The 26,648-nt window shown below is 42.0% G+C and overlaps 1 protein-coding gene across 3 annotated transcripts in view; it reads left to right on the top strand.

Moving 5' to 3' along the window:
• VPS13A (vacuolar protein sorting 13 homolog A) overlaps positions 1-26,648 on the top strand; it is a 161,800-nt gene that overhangs the window by 54,706 nt on the left and 80,446 nt on the right. For all 3 annotated transcript variants that reach the window (XM_082241458.1, XM_082241457.1, XM_082241459.1), the window contains exons 15-25: positions 1,260-1,389; positions 5,742-5,836; positions 8,010-8,152; positions 13,698-13,899; positions 13,989-14,103; positions 14,739-14,875; positions 18,851-18,983; positions 19,937-20,054; positions 20,756-20,894; positions 23,220-23,307; positions 26,102-26,271. In XM_082241458.1, coding sequence (XP_082097584.1) covers positions 1,260-1,389; positions 5,742-5,836; positions 8,010-8,152; positions 13,698-13,899; positions 13,989-14,103; positions 14,739-14,875; positions 18,851-18,983; positions 19,937-20,054; positions 20,756-20,894; positions 23,220-23,307; positions 26,102-26,271 — 1,470 coding nt within the window. The remainder of the gene's footprint in view (positions 1-1,259; positions 1,390-5,741; positions 5,837-8,009; positions 8,153-13,697; positions 13,900-13,988; positions 14,104-14,738; positions 14,876-18,850; positions 18,984-19,936; positions 20,055-20,755; positions 20,895-23,219; positions 23,308-26,101; positions 26,272-26,648) is intronic.

The following is a 26,648-nucleotide window of genomic DNA, read 5'->3' as shown; positions in this document are numbered from 1 at the left end:
GCGCAAGGCTAGGGGGCCACAGAGGGAAGTGAGAAGCGAAGAAAGGGGAAAAAAATCATTTTTAAAAATCCTGATTGGCTGACTATCTGCTTAGCAGGTAAGGGGGCATCCCACCAGGGCCTAGTGCTCCTTTTTGCCACGTACATTTTATTGGAGCAGTCCCGGTTTGTTTCCAGGGGAGGAGAGGGCGATTGCTGAGGCTCCTGCTTTGACCAGTAAAGCCCGTGATACAGAACCCCAGTGTCCAGTAAGTGTGGGGGTGGGGTGGCAGTGGGTAGGGCTGGGTGAGCCAGAGCTGCTTGTTGCCAGTGCTGGACCTGGTGGCAGCCTGGGTCTGACTCTGCAAGGCACAGGGTGCAATCCACCCCAGCACCTAGCAGAGTGGGGTCGCCTGCTGCTGCTGACTCCTTAGCTTCCCCTTTAAAGCAGCTCATTTAAAAGTTAGGATTGCCTCTAAAATGAGAGAGAGAGCTCTGTTAAGGCTTGAGGCAAAACATTGGATGGAAAGGGGGGAAGGGAAAGGAGCTTCTGATGGGACACTGCAATCCTCACCATGTCTACTCAGAAGTAAATCCCTCTCACTTCAGTGGGTCTCCCTGCCAAGTAAGTCAGAGTCAATCTAGGATTGTTGGTTTTGAGGAGAAGATAGGATGTAGAGTAAGCAAATCAAGGAGGTAGTAAAGAAAGAAAAAAGGGGGAAACCCTCTGAAGTGGCCCGTGTGTGTGTGTGTGTGTGTGTTGGCTCTTGTGGATTCACAACAAGGGAAATTGCCATCTTGAGCGAAGGTGGAAGAAGCAGGGGACCAGACACCTAGTGAAAGGCGCATACTAGGAATCTGAAGTCACAGCGCAAGCCTAGCCATGTTTACTAGGAAGCACATTTTTTAAAGCAGGAACTTGGGGGAACTGAGTTCCCTTACCATTTAAAAATCAATGGGGGGGGGGACTGGAACAGATATATACACCCAATACCCAAGCCAAAAATCCATCTACATCTCTAATCAATTAAGTTGTGGCCATTTCTAACCCAGATCATTGTCTGCTTGAGTTTATTGATAATTTCTTACATTTAGCCACGGCCTGGGGGTGGGGTGGGGTGGCACAGCGACTGCACCCGCAATCTCTCTAGCTAGCCATTTATTTATTTATTTTGTGATGAGTTCTACTCCCCCCCCCCTCAGGAAAACAAACACTGGCTCTATTGAATAAAGATATTGAATGTTAAACTTTAAATAAGATTGTGTTGTTTTGTGTAATAGGCAACTAAGGCTGGATTAAAGATTTTCAAAGCAGGGGCTAAACAAGATGATGAAGACTCTGGTGGCTGGTTTAGTTGGATGTGGGGTTGGACTGGAGGAAAAGGCAAAGAATCCACACCAGAACCCAAAGGTATGTATATGTCTATTTTGATTTAGGAATATTGTGAATGTTCCCAAATTGCACAGGTTGGGAATAATATGCTGTCAACAGAGGCCTGCTGAAACTGACAAGTCTTCAAATGGTGTATAAACGCCATCAAAGAGTCTGTAGTTCACATCTTGCAATGTTGCTTTGGGGAATACCTGATTTTTAGAAAAACAGCTAGATGCCAAACCCTGCAGAAAACTCCTTTTGTAGACTGGAGATCCAGGGACCATCCAATTGCACTGCAACTATTAAGAACATAATGAGTTCTTTATGTTAAGATATTTAACTCTTAATTGAAGGTTTTTTTTAAATCTTGGGCTTGTTAAATCATTGTTAAAACAGCCACACTGGCTGCCCATCTACTGCTGAAACGGGTTCAAGGTTGAAAGCTCTGAGCAACTTAGGTCCATGGTGTCTTAACCCTTACATCCCTTGATCACTGAGATCATCTGCAGGAGTGTTGTTGGTCATTCCCCGTGTTGGTGAGGCTCATTTGACAACAAGAAACTGACTGAGCCTTTAGTGTCATCAGCCCTGTGGAATACTCTACCAGTTAAGATTCAGCAGATGCATTCTGTGCCAGCTTTTAAATGCCTGCTGAAAACTTTTCTGTTCCACCAGGCCTTTGCAAGCAATTAAAATTACATCCTTCCACAATGGTTAATTAATGTTTGCTTTTAACTCTCTCTAACTTTTTATGGTTGTTACTTTTATTGCTGTAAACTGCTTTGATAAATATATTTTTATGACATAGTGGTAATTAAATGTTTTAAGTAGAAGCAACAGAAAGAAAAGGACAAATTCTAGCAATGTTACAAAGAAACAAGTCCTAGTGATCACCCAAACACCAAACCGCCTTGCAGATATAAAGGACAATTTTACTTAATTCAGCAAATTAAAGTGCAACAGGCATATCAAAGCCTGGAGGTGCTTATAGACATACAGTCAACTAGTGGCACAACTCTGCTAATAATGTATATAGTAATAGTGTCATACACAGTTGAAACAAGTAAATCTCTCTAAAGTTAGTTATCTACTGGAAGCTCAAAGTCCTGTAAGTGGGAACAGTTGCAAGAAAAGGTTCTTCACATGGCCATATGTAGAGGCAGGGGTCATACATAAGTAGTAATCGCAGACGGGCACCTCCTCACCGTCCCACGGCGAAAGTATGGATCCGAAGAGCTGTACTCCGGATGTTAAGCAGGTTTCGCAACAGCTTCTTGGTGGGAGGGGCCGCCGCCACTTTATTAGCAATAGGGAAAGCCAAGGGCCAGTCTTGTAATTCCCTTCACCCAATAAAAAGGATGCTTGTTAGTGGAAAACAAAAATAGAAACCCAGCCTACATGCCTCCTGCTCCATGGGAGAATAATAATACTGTCAATATATATAGAGAACACATATGGAGAAGATTTTGTAGAAGGGGAAAAAACCAGCTCACCCTTAGCTGAATTAAGTACCACACAACAATGAAGCACCCAAGCTTATATATCAAAACAGTTTAAAATCTGCGCCTGAATGCTGGAAGATCTGGATTTGACAAATAGAGTTGAATGTCATCAGCGTACAAATGATACTGAAACCCATGAGAATGAATAAGCTGGCCCAAGGATAAAACGTAAAAAGAAACATCAGGAGACCCAAAAGAGCACATTGGGGAACTCCAACTGTAACAAGAAAAGTAAATGATGAATGACCTCCTGTAGAAACAATAAATGAATGGCCTACAGATACTAGGCAACCCACCTTAGAATAGTATCACAAAATCCCAGGTCACTGAGAAACCCAGCAAAAGAGCATGATCAACCATATCAAAGAGTGCAGAAATAAAAAAAGGATTAAGCATAGAATATAAGCCTTTTGATTTGGCAATAAAGTCTTTACTGATCTTCATAAGACCCATTTCAGTGGAGTATAGGGAACGAAACCTATATTGCAGGAGATTCAGGGCCAAGCTAGAAGAAAGAAAATCAAAACAGAAAGAATAGCGTGCTCCTAAATTTTAGGGCCGCGGGTGGCGCTGTGGGTAAAACCTCAGGGCCTAGGACTTGCTGATTGTAAGATCGGCGGTTCGAATCCCCACGGCGGGGTGAGCTCCCGTCATTCGGTCCCAGCTCCTGCCCACCTAGCAGTTCGAAAGCACCCCTAAGTGCAAGTAGATACCGTATTTTTTGCACCATAACACTCACTTTTTTCCTCCTAGAAAGTAAGGGGAAATGTCTGTGCGTGTTATGGAGGAAATGCCTACGGGTGGCATGCCTATGGATTTTCCTCCTCTAAAAACTATGTGCGTGTTATGGTCGGGTGCGTGTTATAGAGCGAAAAATACGGTAAATAGGTACCGCTTTATAGCGGGAAGGTAAACGGTGTTTCCGTGTGCGGCACTGGTGCTGGCTCGCCAGTGCAGCTTTGTCACGCTGGCCACGTGACTCGGAAGTGTCTTCGGACGGTGCCGGCTCCCGGCCTCTTGAGCGAGATGAGCGCGCAACCTTAGAGTCGGTCACGACTGGCCCGTATGGGCAGGGGTACCTTTACTAAAGTTTAGAAGCAAGAGGCAGCAGAGAGATGGGATGATAATTAGAAAGAGAGGAAGGCTGAATAGGTAAATGGCTGCTGTTTCTTATACAGTAGCTGTATTCTATTGCTGGTGTTAAAATTTGAGCTGGACTTTCAGATTTTCTTGTATCTTCAATATTTATATGTGGGGTGTAATACAAGACTGCTTTTTGGCTCACTATTGTTTAATCTCTACATAAATGAAGGCTTTCAGTAGCTTTCTTGGCCCCACCCCCCAGTTGGCGGTCAAATTATGCAGACAATTTGGCTCTTATTCCATTATCTGAAGTAGGTGTAACAATATTGCCATCTAAATTTGAAATTTATTCTAAGCAGGAAGTCTGATCTATTAGATATAAGAGCAAAATAGTTGTGTTTGCCAAAAGGTCTAGGCAGCATAAATGACTCTTAGATGGCTATATTATCAAACATTGTAACTAATTTAAATATTTGGAGCTTAAATGTGGAAGCCACTTACGACATCTGCCTTTTTATTGGAAGCTATAGAGGTCGCTGTCTGATAGAATCAGTGATAAATGTTTTTGTTGCTAAACATTGTGACTATATTCTGTACAGGGCAATCACAATTTACGCTGACTTACACAATCACAGCTTTATATAGACCACCAAATATAAATAGAAAGGGGTGGGAGATCCTTGGCTACTAACCTTAAAGGCTCTTGAGATCTTGCAAGGAAATCTCAAGTTCTCTTGAGATCATGCAAGGAAAACCATGGAAACAGCTTGCTTACTGAGCTCTGGGGCAGTTGTGTGAGGTCTCTGGGAGGCTCCTGCAGCATCTCACAGCATCTCAGACAGCCTCAGTCTCACGAGATTCTAGACAGTGGGGACAGTTCCTGGGATTGTTCTGACTTTGCACAATTTTGCCTTTCCTCCAGGAATGTAACCCTTGCATAAAATTGCAGTTACACTGTATTGCCCTTTATACAATTTTTTAAAGGAATAAAGTCCTCCATTAATTTCAGAATTTTGTAGAAGGTCAATCTGATTATTTTCAAAGGTGATTTTAAAAATCTAAATAGTTTAGGAAACATTACAATTTTAAATTTTGATTATTTGCAGTTTTCGTTTGGGCAGTAGGACCTTGAAGTGGGATAGTATTCCTCCTATTGCTTGAAGGCAATAAATCAGCACTCCAAAGGAACCTCTCTATTATCCGTTCCTTCTGAAAATTCATATACTTTAACTTTTTTGTGATTTATCTTGTAATGATGATTCACTACAAATAATACAAGTCTGACTGACAGACACATTGGGTTGCAGCCAAAGGTTCTCTTCCTCTGATGGAAGGAGGCAGAAAAGTACATTTGGATTCATCCATTATTCTGTACCCTTGATAATGCAAGGTTTTGAATTGGTGGCTGAATGATCTTACCCTGAGATCAAATGCCAAGTCTTCAGGCTTATGACATTGCCTCTATGGAAAGGCAAAGTAGCATAAGTGAAAACGGTGTGTTTACAACTTTTACTAAATTATAATAATAAAAAACCAATGTATTGATGTAGTGTGTCAGGTATGCCATGATGCATTATGAGAATTGAGTTTTTTTTTATACTGAATGCATTAACTGCATGATGTCTACGACAATAGCGTGTCATACCAAACGTAAAACTGAAAAAGACATTAAGAATCAAAAATTGAGACACTATACGTACTTTTCCTTGTTTATTTGTTTTGTGACATAAGAAAATCTTTAATAAAAACTAATAATAATAATAATAATAATAATAATAATAATAATAATGTTTTAAATGGTAGGCATTGAACAGCTTATGACCCCACAAGAAAAGGATAAGTTATATGCAGCAATTGGTTACAGTGAAACAGCTGTTGATCCAACATTGCCCAAAACGGTAGGTATTACTCGGTTTGTATAGTATAGCATTTGGCTTTATCTAAAGTCATGGTATCTTACAAAAGAAGAACAATGATTTTCAAGCTTTGAAATTCACATGATCAGTATGCAAGAAAAATGTAGTGCTGGCTACCTCCCAGAGGTAGCAATATATGCACACTGTTTGCATACAAAAGTGCTCTAAACATTCTATATGTAGCTGTAAATAGACTGGAGAACAATCACTCTGTGTTTTATACATTTATACATTTTTTGGCAATGTCAGTGATTTTTTATTTGTTAACCTGGTGATTACTGTTTTTCTCCAAATGCAACTGAAGAGGGAGAAAATGTCTGGTGACTTCTTTATTTCTGATGTAGCACTGTCTCATCATGTAATAAGGGGGGGGGGGGGGAATGAAGTTTTGACCTGTGTGCTTCACTGCAACACTGCTTTAACTTTAGTAGAAATTCACTTGAGTCGTGTCATGTCATATAAAATTTGGAATGCCATGTTTTAAAAAAGGCTTTTGCACACCTTAAATTCTGAATACAATTTGAATATTTTTATTCCTCAAAGTCTTTCATGTTTGATGCAGTTACAGTTATATGCTAGTCTAACAGTATTACATACAGTGGTGCCCCGCAAGACGAATGCCTCGCAAAACGAAAAACGCGCAAGACGAAAGGGTTTTTCGGTTTTTGCGTCGCTTCACAAGACGATTTTCCCTATGGGCTTGCTTCGCAAGACAAAACTTCTTGCGAGTTTCCCCCCCCCTTTTTCTCAAAGTGACCGCAAAGGCGAGCTCCGGTCGCGCGGCCGAGGGAAGCCCCGCTGTGGGTCGTCCAAAGTCAGCCCAAGCACGCCACTCACCTAAAAGGCATGGAGAGACGGAGGGAGCGTGCGAGGATCCCGGTGCAGAGGATCCCGGTGCAGAGGAGGCTCTGGCCGCCGGAGGGCTCCAGGACCCGGAGCTGCGGCGGGGCCGTCGATGGCGTTGCCAGAGACTCCTCCCTCTGGGCCTCGTTCTCTCCGCCTTTGCCGCCGCTTGCCCTGCCTGCGATCGGCCGGGCTCATCGCTCTGCTCTGCAGAGCGCTGCGCAAAGGCGCGGCGGGACAGGTGTCCGGGGACGCTTTGGCTGAGCCCCGGGATCGGAGGTGCGGGGTGCTTGCTGCAGATCTTATCTTCCGGGGTCGCTGGGATGGCGGTGGTCAGGGCTTGTGTTATGTAAGCGTGTCAGGAGGGACTGCTTAAGAGGCCGGACGAGGCTTATGCAATGGCCAGATGCTCCCCAGGGGTCGAGGCTTGCAGTTGCGGGAACGAGTTTATACCTGTAGCCGCTAAGCCGCTAATAGCCGTGCTTCGCAAGACGAAAAAACCGCAAGACGAAGAGACTCGCGGAACGGTTTAATTTCGTCTTGCAAGGCACCACTGTACATGTCATATATCTAACTCTTCCTGTGCAATGAATTTTTGAATTGTGAGCTGATTTTTTAAAATCCAGTTCAGCATTTTCACATTAAAATACATGTGAAAAAATGCAGTTGCAACTGGACCCCATAATGAGTTTATTTTGGTTTCCCGGCCTATCCTTATATCTTGTGTGTGTTTGAAAGGAAGGGTGCATTTCCCCCTTTCTGTTTGTTCAAAAGCTTGTATAATTGATTTTATTAGTCAGGAATCAATATGAAACATCTTACATGTTGACCAAATATATATATCTTGCAGGGTCAGACTATTGTCCAATTTTAGGCTTGTCAGATTTTTTTGTGAGCAAAATCCTGAAACCAGGGTGTGATTTCAGGGTATGTGGCAAAGTAGGGGAATTTGAGGGAAAGCAAGCAAGCAAATGTTTGTCGAAATAGCAGCTCTTCTTCTGTGCCCCTTTAGAAGCCCTGCTTCTCTAGCAAAAGGGGCAACCAGAACTCTGCCACTTCCATATTTTTTCCGCCCAGAAAGTTCCTTTATAACTGTTAAAAAAAAGAAAAGAATGAACATAAGTTTTCATTCATCTCCCCTGAGCCCCCCTCCCAAAAAGGCCACTGCAATTAGGAATAGCAGTTAGGGAACCTATTTTGGTTCAAGCCTACTGTCATGGGACTCTGAATTTCATATTATAAAACTGTATTCATGTTTGTATTTTATTAATATATTTTGCTAGTCATGATATATTTTTGTCAATTTGTACAGTATGAAGCCATGAAACTTTATGTAAAACTATTAAGCATGACTGTATCAATAAGGGAAAACAATCAGAAACCTGAGCTGCTGAAACTTGCACTAATTGATCTGCGTACAGCAGTAACTCAGCGACCTGGTGCTGAAGCAATAAGGTAGGCATTTGTTGCATTCATATTTATTCCTTGAAACAAAATTAGTTGATACTTCTGATTTGAAAACAGAATTTTAAAATTTTCTAGTTTAATAATAAGCTATAAAGTGCATGGCACTTGGAAAATGTTACTAATTTACGGCGGTTGCTGATTATCCAAATGGGTTGGGTTACTACCCTCTTTACGTGACGGAAGCCAGGAGAGCAACAAACTCTGGGAGGGTGGGCACAGTATCCTCAGTTTTTTCTCTCCTGCCTGAAGGAGCAGAACATTTTCTCCAGGTTCTCTCTGTACTTCACAGCTAAGTTCCTTTACTTTCAACTTCTCTTTCTGGTTCCCTCTTATTCTCCTTAACTGTTTTGTGATTATGTGTTTTGATTTCTATCTCTGTTCTTGTTTGTTTCTATCTCTGTTCTCTGTTCAGGTAAAAAAAGAAAAACTCACTTTGCTGCTTCACTATTACTTTCGGTTGCTTTCTGTTCCTTTGCTTCCCTTTTCCTCTGCTGCTGGCAAGGGTTTATTATTTTACTATTTCTTATTTTTCCTGATTGGACAAACTATTCCCTCCCTCCCTTGATTTGTCCATTTGTGGCTTGGATCAATTCCCACCACCAATGGTTGCCGCAGTCTCCTGATTGGCCAATTTCAGACCAGTGCGCTCTGCTGTGCAGCGCAGCTGCATACTCAGCATTTGGCCTCTTAACAGCCATTGGTTTACCATTGCAGTACCAGCTGCTTCCACTACACCAGAAGCCGCTTTTCTCCTCCTGAGTTGCCAACTGCTGCTGCGCTTCATGCACATTTAAGTCACCTGAAGGACTTTCTGCCTGTGTCCACAGTACCGTATTCACCAGAATATAAGCTGCACCTGCAATTAAGCTGCATCTTTAAAATTGAAAGGGGGGAGGGAGAGAAAAAGACAATACACAGGCTGCTTTCTGTGGAGGGAGCCACGCTGCTTTGCTGGCGGCCTTCTCCCTTCTTTCCAGTGGAGGCTTGAGAGTGGCGGGTGGGCTGCGCTCCATTGCCCCATGCTCCTGGGTTGCTTTCGGAGGGGGCGGGGGGAGCCACGCCACTTTGCCAGCAGCGTAAGGTCACGAGTATAAACCACACTTATATATTATAAACCTTTCCGTCTGAATTTGGGGAAAAACAGTGCGACTTATATTTGGGCCAATACGGTATTTGGCATTACCTCAGCAGTCTGCAGCTCCTGTCAGCGCTCCTGCCTATTGACCTCCCTATGTGCTGTTTTTCGGAGTGTGGAGTAGTGTTTGGGCCAACTGCACTCTTAAATAGCTCGCTCTCCAATGGAATCCATGGAGGTTGTGCATTGTCCTGTTAATGTGGCACCAAAAAAGGCAAAGAAGAAGGCAAAGCACATGGATCTGTCTGCAGAATTGCTTAAGTGGCAGAGATTGGTTATTAAAGGTTTGCATATCAGGCAACATCATGCTTCTGGATTTCTGTTAAGATCTAATACTCCACTTGGTCCTATTGTTGGAAAAGTACCTGCCCAGACTCAAAAAAAACATCAACAGTGGATTGTGAGGTACTGCTGCCACCATGTGGTAAACTCAGACCGGATAGTATCTCCTCTGATTCTGAACCTGAGTTCATGGGGTTTTCAGTTAGTCAACTGGGGCAGGGGATGTCACACAGCCCGCCACCTATCTCAAGACTCTGCAAGCCTTAACTTAGCTGCTGGCATGATTGATCAGAGTAAGGATGCTCCCATTGTTTCTATTTCCTCAGAACTTCACATGGGTTTTCAGGCCCATGATGCAAATTCCTTGCTTAAAAAACACAGCTCCAAGGTTAAAAGGGCTGTGGGTGACTCGTCCGCTAATGCCTTTCAAAGACCAGAGGAAGAGGTGGTGGCTCATGATGGTCTTTTACCATCCTCCCATTCTCAACTATTTGCTTGTGATGAGGAGGATGAATGGGGTGGTGGTTCCTTACAGGATGAGAAAGTTACCACTCTGGAGTTTACTGAGTCCAAGTTTTGTATATTGCTCCACTCTCTCTCCACATGGATGCGCCAACCTCCCCTTCTAAACAAAAACCTCAGTATTCTGGTTAAATTGCCGTGTTGGCACTTTGCGATAAATAAGTGGGTTTTGGGTTGCAGGTTGGGCACTCGGTCTCTAAAAGTTTCACCATCACTGGTCTAGAAGGAGACCACTTTGGCAGATAAGCTTTATTGTCTGAAGCCAGATTTTATGGCATATTTTAAGACTTCATCTGCAGGCCATCCAGTTGTAATTTATTGCCTGAGGAATTATTGCCTGAGGGATATGATGGATAGGTGTTTGAATTTTGCCTTGCATAAGGTGCATGACGCCACAGCATTGTTTATGTGGGCGGTGTGTACAGCTTCCTCTTGCGCAAGGGCATGCATGATTGGGTTGGAGGCTCCAGCAGACCTTAAATAAATTATTGAAGGCACAAGCCTTTATGGCTGACTCAGTTTTCTGCCAGGGCAATGTCACCTCAAATTGTGGCATGCCTTATGGTTAAAAAATTGGCAGACGGATGCGGCATCTAAAGTCAATTTGGCCACTGTTTCCTTTGTGGGGGGGGGGACACCAGTTTGAAGATGGGGCATTGAAGGATGTGCTTATTGAATCTAAAGATGAAAGAAAGGTAATGAGTCAGAAGGAGAATAGGAGATATGCCAGGTGTTTCTTCCCATATTCTCAACAGCCTCAGTCCTTCTGCACCTTCTGCAATCAAAATCAGCAAAGGGACTTCAGGTTTAGGCCACAGGAGTTCAAACTTAGATTCAAAGGCAGACAGGGCTCCCAGTGTTTCTCCAGCTCTGCTGGTCCCCAAAACACAAAAAAGGGCAAGAACACTACAAGGAGCTTAGGATCATCTCCAGGCAGTGATGATGGCCCTTCAGTCACATGGATTCTTGATAAACAAGGAAAAAAGCTGCCTTGTTCCATCACGGCAGATTATCCATCTGGGAGCCATGCTGGACACAGTTCGGGGGTTAGTGGCTCTGTTGCCAGAGCGCATAATCAAGATCAAGGTGGTGTAATCTCTGCTGAGATTGTCCAAGGACATGACATCAAGCGTCTGTTGGCAATTTTGGGTCTTTGTATGTTAGCTCTGCAGATTGAGCTGTGGGTAAGACATCATGCCCATCTCTTTCAATGGTTTCTGCTTCCCTAAAGGGTAAAGGTAAAGCGGCCCCTGACCATTAGGTCCAGTCATGACCGACTCTGGGGTTGTGGCACTCATCTCGCTTTATTGGCCGAGGGAGCCGGCATTCAGCTTCCAGGTCATGTGGCCAGCATGACTAAGCCGCTTCTGGCGAACCAGAGCAGTGTACAGAAACGCCGTTTAGCTTCCCACCGGAGCAGTACCTATTTATCTACTTGCACTTTGACGTGCTTTCGAACTGCTAGGTTGGCAGGAGCAGGGACCGAGCAACGGGAGCTCACCTCATTGCGGGGATTCGAACCGCCAACCTTCTGATCGGCAAGTCCTAGGCTCTATGATTTAACCCACAGTACCACCTGCGTCCTCTACTTCCCTATCAATGGGTAATTACACATAACCACCACAAGGTGCTCAAGTTACCTCCACTACTCAATTTGTCCATGAGATGGTGGATAGTGGAATCAAATCTTCAGAAGGGAACTCCTTTTCACTTGGCGAAGTTCACCAAGGAACTGTGATCACAACAGATGCCAGTTTGCAGGGTTGGGGTGTGCATTGCCAAAGGCACTTCATGCAGAGGCTATGAACTACAGCAGAGCAGGTGCACTCCAAAAATTGATTGGAGCTGAGGGCAGCCTGGTTAGCATTGGTCCATTTTGTTCAGTTCCTGAGCATCGATCATGTGCTGCTACGCACCAACAACTCCACTGCCAAGTCACATCTGTCATCATGGTGGAACAAAATTGGCATGCCTACAGAGAGAATCATCACTCCTATTCAGTTGGGCAGAAAGGAATATTCTCAGTATCACAGCAGAGCATATTGCGAGGGAATGGATGCTCAACAGGCAGGTCTTCCTTGTGATTCAGGAGTGCTTCAAAGTACTGTTCTTGGTGGCCATCACCTCTACACGTCGTATATCAGAGTTATCTGCCTTGTCAGTGGCAAAACATCTATGCATCTTTCACAAATATAAGGTGGTCCTCCGAACAGACCCTTCATTTCTGCCAAAGGTACTTTCACATTTCCATGTCCAGCAGGAATTGGTGCTTCCAATCTTTTGCCCAGATTCTAAGCATCCGAAGGAGAAAGCATGGCATTCCTTGGATGTTTGCCGTGTACTGAAGGTGTACATTCAGATAGCAAAGGACATTAGATCCACTGATTACCTATTTGTATTCTTACATCTATCAAGTATGGGAAAGAAAGTTACACGCTTCACCCATGCGAGGTGGATTTGGGCTTGTATTTCTCTAGCATACGAGTCACTTAAGTTACCACAGCCAACACATACATTGGCTCATTCTATTAGGTCAGCAGCAGCTTTGGCTACTTTTGCTGCTAATATTCCATTACTATTACTTCCATTTGTAAAGCAGCTACTTGGTCTTCACCAAGTACATTCACCAGGCATTACAGAATGGACCTGCTCGCTTTGGCTGATGCTGCTTTTGGCCGCACGGTCCTTCATCAAGTGGTTTAGATACTATAACTTGGGGAAAGCTGTGGTATGTCCCGACACATTCGGATCATCAGCAACCACTGTAAATAGGACGACTGGTTTAGTAGGTTGCTGATGATTTGAAAGAGGCCCATCCCTATAGTGGTCTGCAGTTCCTTGCTTCTTTCCTTTTCTGTTACATTGTTAGTGTTAACTCCATTATTTTATTTGAGCTGAGCCAGTAGTAGGCAGATATGTACAGATTCCTTTCCTGATATGTACAATATCTGATGCTGCTGGGCAAATCTGAAGAAACTGAGGGGATTGTGCCTGTCTCCCAGAGTTCTTTGCTCTCCTGCCTCTGTCATGTGAAGAGGGTAGTAACCCAACCCACTTGGATAATCTGCAACCTACTAAATCTCTGCTTCAGGTAAGACCAATCATCCTTTTCATGTGAGGTTAAGTACCATGTCTGCATTATCTTCAGCATTGTTTCCTTGATGCTGCTTGATACAGTTTTATAGGCAAATGTGCCCCCCCAACAGCTTACTCCCAAGATTCATCCTATATTTTCATTTCCAAGTCTTGTTTCCCACATATGCTTTAGTCCCCCTGCTGAACACATACCTTGTTTCAGCAGTATATCATGGAGCTATATTCTTCTTTTTGTGTCTCTAATATCTGTTATCATGGTTTCCAATCACACTTTTATATATTACCATCTACTCATCAAATCATGGGATGGTAATATCGTAAAGCTTTTTTTTTTTTTTTTAAAGGGCAATATAACCAAGAGTCATCTGCGACAGGACTTAACTGTCAGGGGTCCTTTACCTTTTATTGAAAAAAAGCCCTATAGCAAAACCCCGACCTTTTGTTGGTACAGCTGTATGTATATATGCTCATGTAATTTTCATAATGTGTTTTACACAGATTTGAATCTAGTGTAAGTGCATTTGAAGTTGAAGGCATGGCTCGGGAAAAAACAGTACCTTGCTTACTGTCATCTCACACAGTCCATTCAGAGCACAATGCATCACTCTTCACCATTATGTTTGAGACCAATCCCTTAGATGAGACTGCCAATCAAAAACTAAGAATAGAGTCACAGCCTTTGGAAATAATATATGATGCAGTAAGTAGAAATGAGTTCTAGAAGTTTTCAAAAATTAAATTATATATTACATTAGCAATACATTTTCCTGACCTTTTATACTTTTTCAGATGACTGTGAACAGCATAGTAGATTTCTTTCGACCTCCAAGTGATGTTCATTTAGAGCAACTAACATCAGCAACTTTAACAAAGCTAGAAGAATTTCGTGAAAAGACAGCAACAGGTAAACATCAACCACTTGGAATAAGTTTTTGAAAGACTAAATTCTGTGTATTCATAGCACAATGAGCACTAGTGCCAACTTTGTACTGTGTAGTGTACATGAGTAGTTCTCACTATGTGGAGATTATCTTAACATGGCTAAGTTCTTCATGGAATTTTTAAGGGTATATGAATTGGCCTTATTTTTCAAATATCTGCATCTGAAACTCATGTAATACTGTTGCGCTGTGTAGAATGGTGAGGAGACACTTCCAGCCCATCAGCCTTGTTAAACCCTCCAGGTCTCCCCTTTAGTGGAGGAGGCTGTTTTCTCTAAGCCACATACACCTGCCTTATGCCTAGTGTCATATATGGCATCAAGTGTGGGGCAGGTAAATAGGCAGTTTCCTCAAAAGAAGCTTTGTAGGCAAAATCAGTCAGCTGACTGGTGACAGCTGCAAAATGCTGGATACCTGCCTTTGCCCCACCCAGCTGTCAAACGTGGTCTGCAGGGATGGGAGAGGTGTGGCCCACCAGTCAGATCAAGTTCTCCATCTCTGGTATAGAAGGTCTTTGTTTTGCTTAAATTTATTCACTCATAAATACAGTGTTCTTGTGATCCTTCTTAATTCTCATGCTTTTCTTGTGGTTTTCTAGGCTTAGTGTATATTATAGAAACGCAGAAGGTTCTAGATTTAAGAATAAATCTTATGGCTTCTTATATCATTGTACCACATGGTGGATTCTATGAATCAACATCAAATAAGTTACTTTTGGACCTTGGTAACTTAAAGGTAAAATTCTCAGAAATATCAACTACTTAACACTTAGTATTCATCTCCTAATTATGACTTGTATTTTATTGTACCCGATATGTGGATAGTTACACTTGTGCATGTGGTGATGACTTAAAATGGGAATTCAGTGCCATCTAGCAATAGCAAGCAAAATTGCAGCTCCAACAGAATTTTGAATATCCCTCCCTCCTTGGAAGCCAGTTTCTGATTTTGCCTCTACTGAATCTGTACTCAGAACATTCTCTGTCTCTTCATTCCTGCTTCAGTGTTTCTCAATTTGTGTTTTTTTTAAGAGTGTGTGTTTTATCCTGTGTCTTCTAGAGCCCCCTCTCCCCAGTGTTTCTTAATAAAAAAGAATAATTGGAGTGAAAAAGAATTTTTATCTAGTAGGCGTATCATTTCAGGAGGGTGTTTCTGGGCTCCTGAGTTGGGCTTAGGCTCCGCCCTGATGATGAGGCAGGAGGAAAGAATTCTTCAGGGATGTGGTTAGCTCCCAGTCAGCTTTTTTCTCCTGCCTTCAACAAGCAGATCACTTCCGCTTCACTCCCATTCTTTCTGTAATATTTACTTAACATTTTATCACTATCTTTTACATTTTAACTTCTCCTAATCTCTTTTTGGCTCTGCTGATAACAGTTGCCCATCATTCCTTTCCTAAGGAAAAACGAAAGACAAAAATATTTACTTGATATTCCCTCCGTCTCTTTCCTTTTCCTAAGAAAAAAACAAAAAACACTTGCCTCAGATTCTCTCTGTATTCTGTTTTCCCACCATTTAAGTTCCGCCCTCCCTTTGCTTGGATTGGTGGCGGCTGGTTTTTTCATCTGCTCTTTTGGGTGGGAAAGAGAAGAAGGAGCATTTGAGGAGGTAATTGTTACAGGAAAAGGTCTGTGGTCTCAGCACCAGTCTCTCCAGAGCTTTATTTCTCCCGGTCTGCAGCCTCAGAGTTTGTCCCTTGATTCTCCTCACGAGCTGCTGAGCAATGTCTCCTCCCAGTCTACTGAACTTTTCCTTCTGGTCTACTTTTCTATCCATTATCTGTCTGATCAGTCTGGCCTAAGGGTCATTCCACATCAAATCAATGCAAAAAATGGGTTTCGCCACCTACTGTCTCAGATTTTGATGAAACTTGATGTACACTCATCCCTTATGGTTGAAAGAAACCCCCTTAATTTTTTTCCCTCTATCACAAATGGTTTTGATTTTATAGCACTTCAAAGTTTCATGAAATCTGCATTTCTGTCCCTCTTGAGATCCTCTGCCTTCTGTACATTCCCCCCCCCCCATAACCAATGAGCCGATCTCTTTGAAATTTTACACTGGCTGTTTCTCCAATGCAGAGATGGAGAGAACAGTGACGGCCTTTCGTCCCACCCAAATACATCAGGGGGTTGCATTTGAATTCTCAGTTAGTCAGATCAAGAATGCCTTAATTGCATCAATTGCTTGTGAGATGTGACATAGCTCGCCTTCTCAATTTGGGAAGCAGAAGCAACCGTAAGAGAAAACCCTCCTTCCCAGACGCCCCGTTGCCTGATGGTCATGGTGGTATGTCTCTTGGCTCTCCCAGTCCATGTGTCTTGCCCCCGGGTGGCACAGCAGGGAAAGTGTTTGTCTCATTGGCTATGCAGTCTCCTGGGAAAGGCTGCTTCCTTGAGTTGGAAGAGTGTGTGTGGAGTGATAGTAAGGTTGCTGAGGAACAGCAATCGCACCATCGTTTTCAGGATGCTCGTTATATGCGATTACTTTGCAGGGCCTTGGCTGCTCTAGGTTTAATCTCCCCCTCAAGAAGCCCCTCCTCCTTCTAAGGGAACTGCAGTGCTCCCAGGGCCACAGTCCTCGTCCAAGTTTATTCCAACCTCCACTCTGTTTTAAAAGTTGGCTAAATTGGAGCAGGATACCCCACTCCACCCTCAGTTTAAAAAGTGGTCCAGATTGTGACTAAATATGTTATTCTGAACCCTGAATTTATGTCTTCTTTAAAATCTCTTTGCTTGTGAAGGGGATTCTCAACTGAAGGACACCACAGAGAGTCTCATATACTTTGCCTTATGCAGAGTTCACAAAGCTACTGCTTCTTCTTTTAGAGCAGCTTGTACTGCCTCCTTTTTCTCAAGGGCATCTATCATTTTGGGTTGATGAATTACTGAATAACCCACAGCAGGATCCTGCCAGGGGTAGGTGACACCCCCCTCCAAAAAAAAATCCAGGGTGGCAGCCTTTATTGTTGATGCCACTCTGGATGCTACTCAATTTCCAGCTCAAGCCATGACAGCACAAGCTGTTGTTTGCTGCACATTGTGGCTCAATCATTGGGAGCCTGATCCATCTCTGGGAAAGAAAGTTTCATCTGCCACATTATCCAGATGCCTATGTGCTTGTATATCTTTGGCTTATGAGTCTCTCAAGCTACCTTTTCCATCACTTATATTACCACACACTACCAGATCAGCATCTATGTCGGTGGCCTTTGCTGCCAGTATGCCTCTCCTGGATATCTGCAAAGCAGCTAATTGGGCATTGGCAAGTACTTTCACTAGGCATTGCAAACTAGATCTATTATCCTCAAGTGATGCAGCCTTTGGCTGCACAATTCTTCATCAGGTTTTATAGTTAGCTCAACTGCAGTTGGGTCCTGCCCAGTTGGGAATCGCTGTGGTATGTCCCAATCTGAAGACTTCATCTTCCACCGTAATAAACAGGATGATTGGTCTTACCTGAATAGTAGATTTATCAGGTGGATGATGCAGTCTTATCCTCAAAGTTCTCTTTCTGTTAGCTGTTACTTCTGTTCTTAGAGTATCTGGGTTGGAGGCATTCATCAGAAAAGCATTTATGTGTTTTCATTAAGGGCAGGGTGGTTTTGAGAACTGATCCCTTCTTCCTACCCAAAGTTCTGTCGAGATACTCCTTATGTTTTATCCCAGCTTTTCTCACCCATTGGAAAAGGCCTGGCATTTGTTAGATTTGTGGTGGACCTTCGAGGTGTACATAGCCAGGACAAAAGAGTGTAGATTAACTGACTCCTTGTTTGCTTCCTTTAATCCCACTCCCTTGGGCAAAAAAGTTTGCTCTTCCATCTTATCTAGGTGGTTTAAAGCTTGTAGTGTGATGGCACGGGGAGCTTTGAAACTTCCTCCACCATCTTCTATTACAGCTCATTCCACTAGGGCAACAGCTAGTTAGGCAGCTTTCTCTGCTGACAACCCTTTGATTGATATCTGTCAGGCAGCCACTTTGCCATCTCTTACTACATTCACGATGGAAGGTTGCCTTCAGCTTTATGAATCTGCAGCAAGTTCTTCCACCTTAGTACTCCCCATTGCAGTTGGGAACTGCCTTAGTTGGGTATGCTGTGGTACGTCCCAATGCGCTAGCCCAGTGACACCCTCCTGAAATAATATAGTTGGTTCTTACCTGAACTGTAGATTTGGGAGGGGTCACTGGACTATCGGGACCTCACTCTGGTGTGGCTGCAATGGCCTATAAGTTTGTATTGGATTTTCTATATGTTTTTCCTATAGTTCTTAGTTTTTCCTTATTGGGATGAGAGTTTACTATCATTTTACATACACTTACTGTGTTGCTCCGATGACTATCGAGCTTCACAAGTCAGTAAAACTGATTGAGAGCCAGCCACATCCCTGAAGAATACTTTCTTCCTGCCTTGTCATTGGAGTGGAGCGTAAACCCAACCCGATAGCCCAGCTATCCCTCCCAAATCTACAGTTCAGGTAAGAACCAACTGTACTGTTTCTTAATGGTTCAATGTATTTCCTAAAATTTCCTTTTGATATTCTGTCTTTAATTATCAGTACAGGATATCTCATTAGGTCGTCAAGAAGTCTGGAAAAGTCTTACAGGGTTTTTTTCTTGGGGGACAGTTTAAAAGTAAGCTTTATTTCAATAAATACTTAAAGATGCATATTTGAAAAACTAACAACTGATTATTGCTGTTATTTTCTTTTTAAGATGACAAGTAAAAGTCGGTCTGACATGTGCAATATCAAAGTTGGTGAAAACACTCTTGAAGATATTATGTCAAGAGCATATGATATGTTTGACATTCAGCTCAGCAGCATACAACTTCTTTATAGCAGACATGGTAATTATTCATATAAATCAATGCTACACACACACACACACACACACACACACACACACACATTAAAAAGTATGACAGGTTTAGCATAAGTTACTGTTAGTCTGATTCCAACAGTATGATCACTATTGTTCAGTGCATGTTGTCGGGTTTTATCTGATTTTAAAAATTTCTGATGCTTTATATTTATTTACCTGGCATTTAAAAAACAAATAGTAGTATGTGCATGAAAGTGAAAATGAGAGAGATCTTTACATCACCCCAGTGAGCAAGAGGATGGTGACCAGACAGGACCCAATAGCCTAAAATTCATTTGGGGGAAAATACTTTAATTACATGTGCAAAAGACCAGTGATTGCATCTTAGTTTACTAAAGATGTATGCTTAAATATCAAAGAGGAACAAAAAACATAAAAGAATCTTGAGAAAATGGGGGGGGGGAATAATGTGTGCAGGAAAAATACAATACATTGGTTCAATGAGGGGAAAAGATGTACAGTATACAGTATTAGATTAATTACAACTTAACCATGGTTGACCCTGTCATCAGCCCACCTGAACACCACCTGACTTCTAGATAAGTTTACTACATTCCCAGCTGTTTTACATAGCCTTTTAAGGGAAGAATATAGCTCACCATCAAAAGTAGAATTCAGAAAACAGGCTCCTATAGTCTTAAATGCATACCAGCAGATAATTATCAGTTTATAATTATCACAAGGATCAAGAAAATCAACTTAAATGATATGCACACTACTTACGCATCTAGATGCACCCATGCATTTTGACTTCACAGTAACAAAAAAATACTACTAGAATTAATTAACAAATACATTTGTGAAGTGGTCCATCATCTCTTTAAAACAACACGTGCTTTGGTGTGTATGCAGGCTTTAGGAAAAATGCGCATGAAACAGAGACTCAAGCATTGTAATGGACGTCTTTTCTATCTTTAGATGAAAACTGGGAGGAAGCTCGAAACTTACGATCCTCATCTCAGCATATCATACAGCCTCTGGATGTGAAAATGGAACTGAGCAGAGCAATGGTTGTAACAGATGCAAGAATGCCCAAGTATGACATTCTTGCTGTTAAGTGAATTTTCAGGTTGCTGGCTTGGTAGGGAGCGCAGTCACTGCTTCCATTGTCCTTTACTTTGAGAACAGACCATTTATTTTCAGTTTCCTGTTCTTTAAGAGCTATTCTCTAGAACAGCTCTTATCCCATGACTCCTAAGTTTACTCAGAAGTATTTGTTGAGGGACATTGTCAAAAACTGTTTTGCTTGACAACAGTTTCTTTGAAACTGCTGCCCTGAATTCCTTGACAGGAAGGATGTAAGTTTTAAATAAATGCAAATAAAATAACATTTAAACCTTGGCAGAGCTGATCAGTGCAAGCTGATCAGTGCATGTTCCATTTTTATTATGTCTTTCAGATAGTTATTTCAATGCATAGGTAGGGCTGAGGTCCTTTTGCCCCCGCCCCCCCCCCCACAAAAAATTGAGGGGGCCAGCTCCCCCACGTTAATAGGCATTGCCATTCAAATGGTATGTGTGTGTCATGTCAATTATGTGGGGTGAGGCTTACCTGCCCCCCCCAATATTTTATTCAAGTTGGCACACCTGTTTCAATGTTAATTGTTCTTTTAAAAAATAATATATGCCTACCTGGAACCACTTGCGTTGTGGGGCTGGATTTAATTTATCAAATAGATTAATTCCCTAGTACATGGCCCCCTTTGTTTTCTAATTGCTTTGTCTCTTTGTGTTATAGGTACAAAATGTTTGGTGAACTGCCATTACTGTCTTTCAATATCTCAGATGAGAAATTGAAAAGTATTCTGGATCTTATTGATAGTATTCCTTTACCAGAAGCTCCTCCTGAAACTACTGCTACTACACAACCTTCCAAGGCAAGTGTTGTATTGAATTGGTAGAAACATTTGGTAAAGCTTCAACAATACTGGTAATTCATCCGCCACTTCATCATAGTGCTCTTTTTAGCAGTGGGATATTTCTCAGTGTGGTAGAGGTTCACACTAAATGAGATTTTTTACCACCATGTATTTGCCGTGGTAGTGCTACTCAGCAGGACTTTGTTTCATATCTGGTTTGTAAGCTGAGATTAAAGCAGAATTTCCCAATTCAGATATAATAGGAAACTGTGGTTTAAAGAAAGCGTGATAAAAATAACAATGTCAGATGTACAAGAGGAGGGAACTCATGACTTGTTTGTGACCTGATAAAATACTGGAGCACTGACCCTATTGGTAAGTTTACATCCCTCGCCTCCAAATATTGCCAAAATGACTCCCTTCCCAAGTTTGTTGACCGCAAAGTTATTTAGGGTTAGCAATACGTGTGTTTCCCTTTTACAGATAACATATTTCTAGATTTCCTGTTTTAGCAGTAAAGCAATTCCTCTGCTTTTCTGAAGTCTCTTTGCTATCCTTTATTACTTAGTCTCCTGCTCCTTAGAATGTTCTTTAAGTTTATTTACGGCCATATTCCCTTGAGATGATTTAAATCATTCATTTTGTCCAGATAGTTTCAGTAACTGGCAGTGTAGTTTAGTATGTGAATTCTTACACTTTAGAGTTTTCTGAGTGTGTACTAATACAGAATCCTGAAGAAATGTTACAGTTAACATGTAACTGCAGAATGAAAGTTCCCTAGTCTGGAAATAAAAAAAGAGAAGAACATTCCTCTTCCGCTGGACCTCACTCAGCAGCTTTTGATATTTTATTTATTTGTGACATTCATATAAACAAACATGGTATCTTGGAATGGCTTCCCAGAATGGAGTTTGAAGGTGTTAATTTTATACCTGACCTTCCTAGACAGTTGTTTCCAGAAGGTAGTACTGGGTCTACGGCTGGCCTGTGACTGGTTGGGGCTGACGGGAGTCCAGCAACATCTGGCTAGCCAAAGCTTCCCTATCCCTGATTTATGATACCTATTTTGTCTCCTAAGCTGCTTTAAATTCTGTATAAAACTGGTGGGAGAAATTGTCCAGGGATTTGAAGTGCAATGTATTTGGTATCTGGATCACACACATACACGCAAACTGTCTGTCTGTCTGTCTGTGTCTGTCTGTCTCCGTGTTTTTCTTTGCCTCCATCTCTCCTTGCAGCCTAGGAAGAGATCTTGGGGTTGGGTGTGGGCAAAGAAATTGAATCTTAATCCAGACAAGACGGAGGGACACCTGTTCTGTAGAACTCATGACCAGGGACAAGGATCCATTCTATGTTGGTTGCGACTCTACTTCCCCTGAAGCCACAGGTTCATAGTCTCTGGGTGTTTCTGACCTTAACCCTGGATGCCCTAATGACAAGTGTTCTCAAAGGTGTCTTTGCCCAACTTGGGCTAGAGTACCAGTTTCATCTGTTTCTTCAAGTCTCAGTTCTGCCCATGTTAACACGTGCCTTAATATCATGTCTGGAGTATGTGGTCTGCTCTATGCAGAAATTTAATTCATCAGTAACATAGCATAGAGGTTGTTAATTAAAGCTGCCTATTGGGAGCATGTAACTCCCTTTTTAAAGCAATTACACTGGCTGTCCATTTGTTTGAGACTAGTTCTCATGACCTTTTAAGGCCTTTGACAGTTTGGGACCAAGAGATCAGAAGGACTGTCTACTCTTGTTCAAAGCTGCCTGATCACAAAGGTAAACTCAGGAAGCTCTCTTGTCTGTTCCATCTCATCTATTATATCACTCCCAGACAAAGGAGAGAGCACTGCATTTGTGGTAGTCATGTCTAGGTTGTGGAAATCCCTCCCCAAAAAGGTTGATTCCAGCTTCCTCTTTTGGCTTTCCACTGGTGAACACCTTCCTGTTTAGGAATGCAAATGGTGTTAAACAGAAAGTCAGTTTATGTTTTTTGTGACTTGTTTCATTGTTAGTATTTCCTGTTGATGTTTTTTATTTCATTTTAATTGTCTATATTTATTGTTGTTATTTTTGTATCTTATGGTTATTGTTAGCTGTCTTGAACAATCAATAAAGATTAAAATTATCAAATAAAGTATATTAACCAAATAATAGTCATTTTGTACATATAAATTTTTATTTTTATTTTTATTTATTAAATTTGTGTAGATCTTGGGGCACTTCATAGCATAAAAATACAAGATCAAAATACATAATAAAAACAAGAACAAACCAAACTAAGAACGCTCCCCTTGCCCCTACCCGTTCCCACAATAAATAAGTGTTACATATTACTTTCTGTTTTAGCTTCAGGTATCATCACTGATAACAACACCACAAATGTCAACCTCTGTACTTCCATTTCTAGAATCTCTTTCGGTAGCTGGATCAAGTGGTAAATATTTTCTTCATTTTGTTTTTGGTTAATGTATGTTCAGAAAATGTTTATGATATCCTAATACTTATTATCTACATGTTTAAATTTTCAGGCAGTTTCTTTTCTAGGACCTAAACCAGACAAACAGATATGGTGCAATTTGGTGTGTGTGTGAAGAATTAGAGTAAAAATCTCACAAAAGTTGAACTTTTGAACCAGAGGAGTGTAGCTCAGAAGTGGTTATAAAAAAGAAACAAAATCAAGCTGTGGAGTCATCCCACTGGAAGGATCCATCAGTTACCAGCACCTGCTCAAAGAAGTTGCCTCTGCCCTATTTTCAGGAATCACTTCTCTCTTTGCCTCCTCTGCCATAATAGCTTATCCCATTCAACAAGATCCTCCAACGATTGGGAGAAGTTTTTCAGGCACAGGAGTTTGCATGAGAAGGGGAATGTGGGGAAGCCAGTCACTGCCAGCAACATGATTTTAATCCATATTCTATAGTTCATTTTCTATTGTATATTTAAAAGATCTTTAAAAAATAGATAAGAGGTTGCACTCATCCAAAACTAGTTGTACTTAAATTCAGTTAAGTCAAATGTGAGACAGGCGCCATCTCTGTTGCCTTTTCAGCAACCACTGAAGTCCTTTTAATCAACAAGGCTTTAAAGCAGAATTCTTTCCCAGTAAGCATCTGTATTGCAGTTGTTTAGTTGCTGTGCCTTTTATCTGATCTGTGATCCTTTACAGTTTTTTCTTCAATCCTCTTTTTATCCTGTAAGAATATGCTGGTGAATATGCTTGTGTATGTTGATGCAGAACCTGTCCTGCAAAGAGTTAAAGATATCTGTCCACTTACAGTAGATGTTACCTTAGCGCTGTTCAATTTGCTAGAAGTGTCAGAAGAATCCATCTCTTTATTATGCCAGACTCAGAACCTATGGGCTACTGTAGTTGTAGTTCCATGGCATCCATGTCTGACAGGATCAGCAACATCTAGGATGTGGTCCTAGCTATTCTTCCTCTAAGAACAGTAGGCCTCATGACCTTTACTCAATGGCTTGCTATGATAGCTTTCTGTACGGTCCGTCCCGTGGACATACACACACACGACATTTAGGATTGCTTCTCTTCCTAAGCCAGAAGAAGATCAGAGCCAAGCACCACAATCCATTATTCCTCTCTGCCCTCCTGAAGCAAACTCTCATCCGGTGGCTGGACACTGATCATCTCACATAGAACATTCCATTAAAAGGGCCTCAGAGAGCAGTAATCACTACTGATACACGGCTTCATGGCTGGAAAGCTCATTATCTGCATCTTACAGCTCAGAGACAGTTGAGCCACTTAGAAAGGGAACACAGCTTAAAACGGCTGGAGCTCAGGGTGGTGCACTTATCTCTCAGGCACTTTAAAAACAGGCTTAAACAGAGCCACATCCCGGTCCTAATGGACAGTGTCACCACTAGGGTAGTTCTCATCTGCAGCCGATCAGCAGGGAGGCTAGGAGAATGGAACATTGGTCATTTATTGTAAATAGTTCTTATTTGGCAGCCAAATAAGCCTGTCACACTGCACCCTACATATGTGCTGCTCAGTCTTCATTCCTCACTTCTCACTGATTGGGACTTGCCCTGTTCACACAATGGAGGATTCCTATTTCTTTCATTTCTATCTGGGGGTGCCTTGGCTCCTGGTTCAAAAAGTGTTCAAGGGAATTTCCATGAACAGAAACTGTGGACACAGTTGAAATTTGGAAAAATATTAGAATTAATCTACAAGTTTCCTGCCTGGGCTGTTAGGAGATGATGTAACCCACAGTGACTGGCTCACATTATCTGCTAGAGAAGACCCCTTCATTATAAGCAACCAGTGCTCCATTTGCAGTTGTGAAGAATAGCATGTGAGTTTACAAGCAAGTTTACAAGCTGCTGCTGCTCTTGCCTGCAAGTAGATACCCCAATTTATCACTTGATGTGCTAACTGGACAGATCTGCTTGGAAGGGACATAATTGGAGTGTTTAAACAACAACAACAACAACAACATTTATACCCCGCCCATCTGGCTGGGTTTCCCCAGCCACTCTGGGCGGCTTCCAACAAAATATTTAAAAACAATGGTCTGTTAAACCAGTGTTTCCCAACCTTGGGCCTCCAGCTATTTTTGGACTACAACTCCCATCACCCCTAGCTAGCAAGACCAGTGGTCAGGGATGATGGGAATTGTAGTTCAAAAACCGCTGGAGGCCCAAGGTTGGGAAACACTGTGTTAAACATTAAAAGCTTCCCTAAACAGGGAAGAAGACAGCCTTCAGATGTCCTCTAAAAGTCTGGTAGCTGTTGTTCTCTTTGACATCTGGTGGGAAGGCGTTCCACGGTGCGGGTGCCACTACCGAGAAGGCCCTCTGCCTGGTTCCCTGCAACTTGGCTTCTCACAGTGAGGGAACTGCCAAAAGGCTCTCAGCCCTGGACCTCATTACTAATTCATAAATTAGTGACTTCAGCAGCAAAATCTGGGAACTGTTATAGTGGAGATACTTTCTGTGATGACGTCTTGATTGCATCAGCTGTTCCTGGTATGCCAGTGTTTCTCAAACTTCTCCAGCTATTATTGGACTAAAACTCCTATAATCCATGATCACTGGTCCTGCTAGCTAGGAATGATGGGAGTTGTAGTCCAACAACAGCTGGGGATCCAAGTTTATAGTTTATAAAGGCAATTATAGTTATGTAATTATTGGATTATGTTAATATATTTATGGCTTAAGTGTAAGCATTTCATGATAACCATTTGAACTATTATCGTTGTTAGAATCTGAAGAAGAATTTTTTGATGCCCCAAGCAGTCCTATAGAAGACTGGCCATTTTTTGAAGCTTCTTTGGGGTCCTCAAGTAGGCCTGGCAGCTTAAAGAAAAAGGCAGTGAGACGGGAATCATTGAAGAATATGATTGATTTCCAACTAAGATTTGAAATACCTGAGGTAATATACTATTTTACCTTACTTTATGTCTCTTCATGACTGCTGTGTGTTTATCCTTAACTATGTTGCGTTCTTTATCGTTAGCATTTTTGCTTCACTTTTCAACAATAATCTAGCTGTTTCTGACTTTTTTATTATTAGTTATCTCAGTTATGTGAATGAATAGAATATAGATATTTCAATTAATTTTAACATAGTATTTAAAAAACCCTAGGATTTGAATCCAGAGTGTGTGGAAGAAGAAGCCAATGGTGCAACAGGACTTTCCCCCTCCTTCTTAACTCTACATTCCCCTGCCCCACACCCCAAAAAGCCTCTCATTAGGAGCAATGACCCTCATAAAGGGCTAGAGATGTGTTGCAGGTCACTGGAGTAGG

The sequence above is a fragment of the Podarcis vaucheri genome (assembly GCF_965113315.1).
Source record: "Podarcis vaucheri genome assembly, chromosome: 11".
Taxonomy (NCBI): Eukaryota; Metazoa; Chordata; class Lepidosauria; order Squamata; family Lacertidae; genus Podarcis; species Podarcis vaucheri.
Note: the sequence above shows the minus strand (reverse complement) of the source record. Positions and strands in the feature narration are given on the sequence as shown.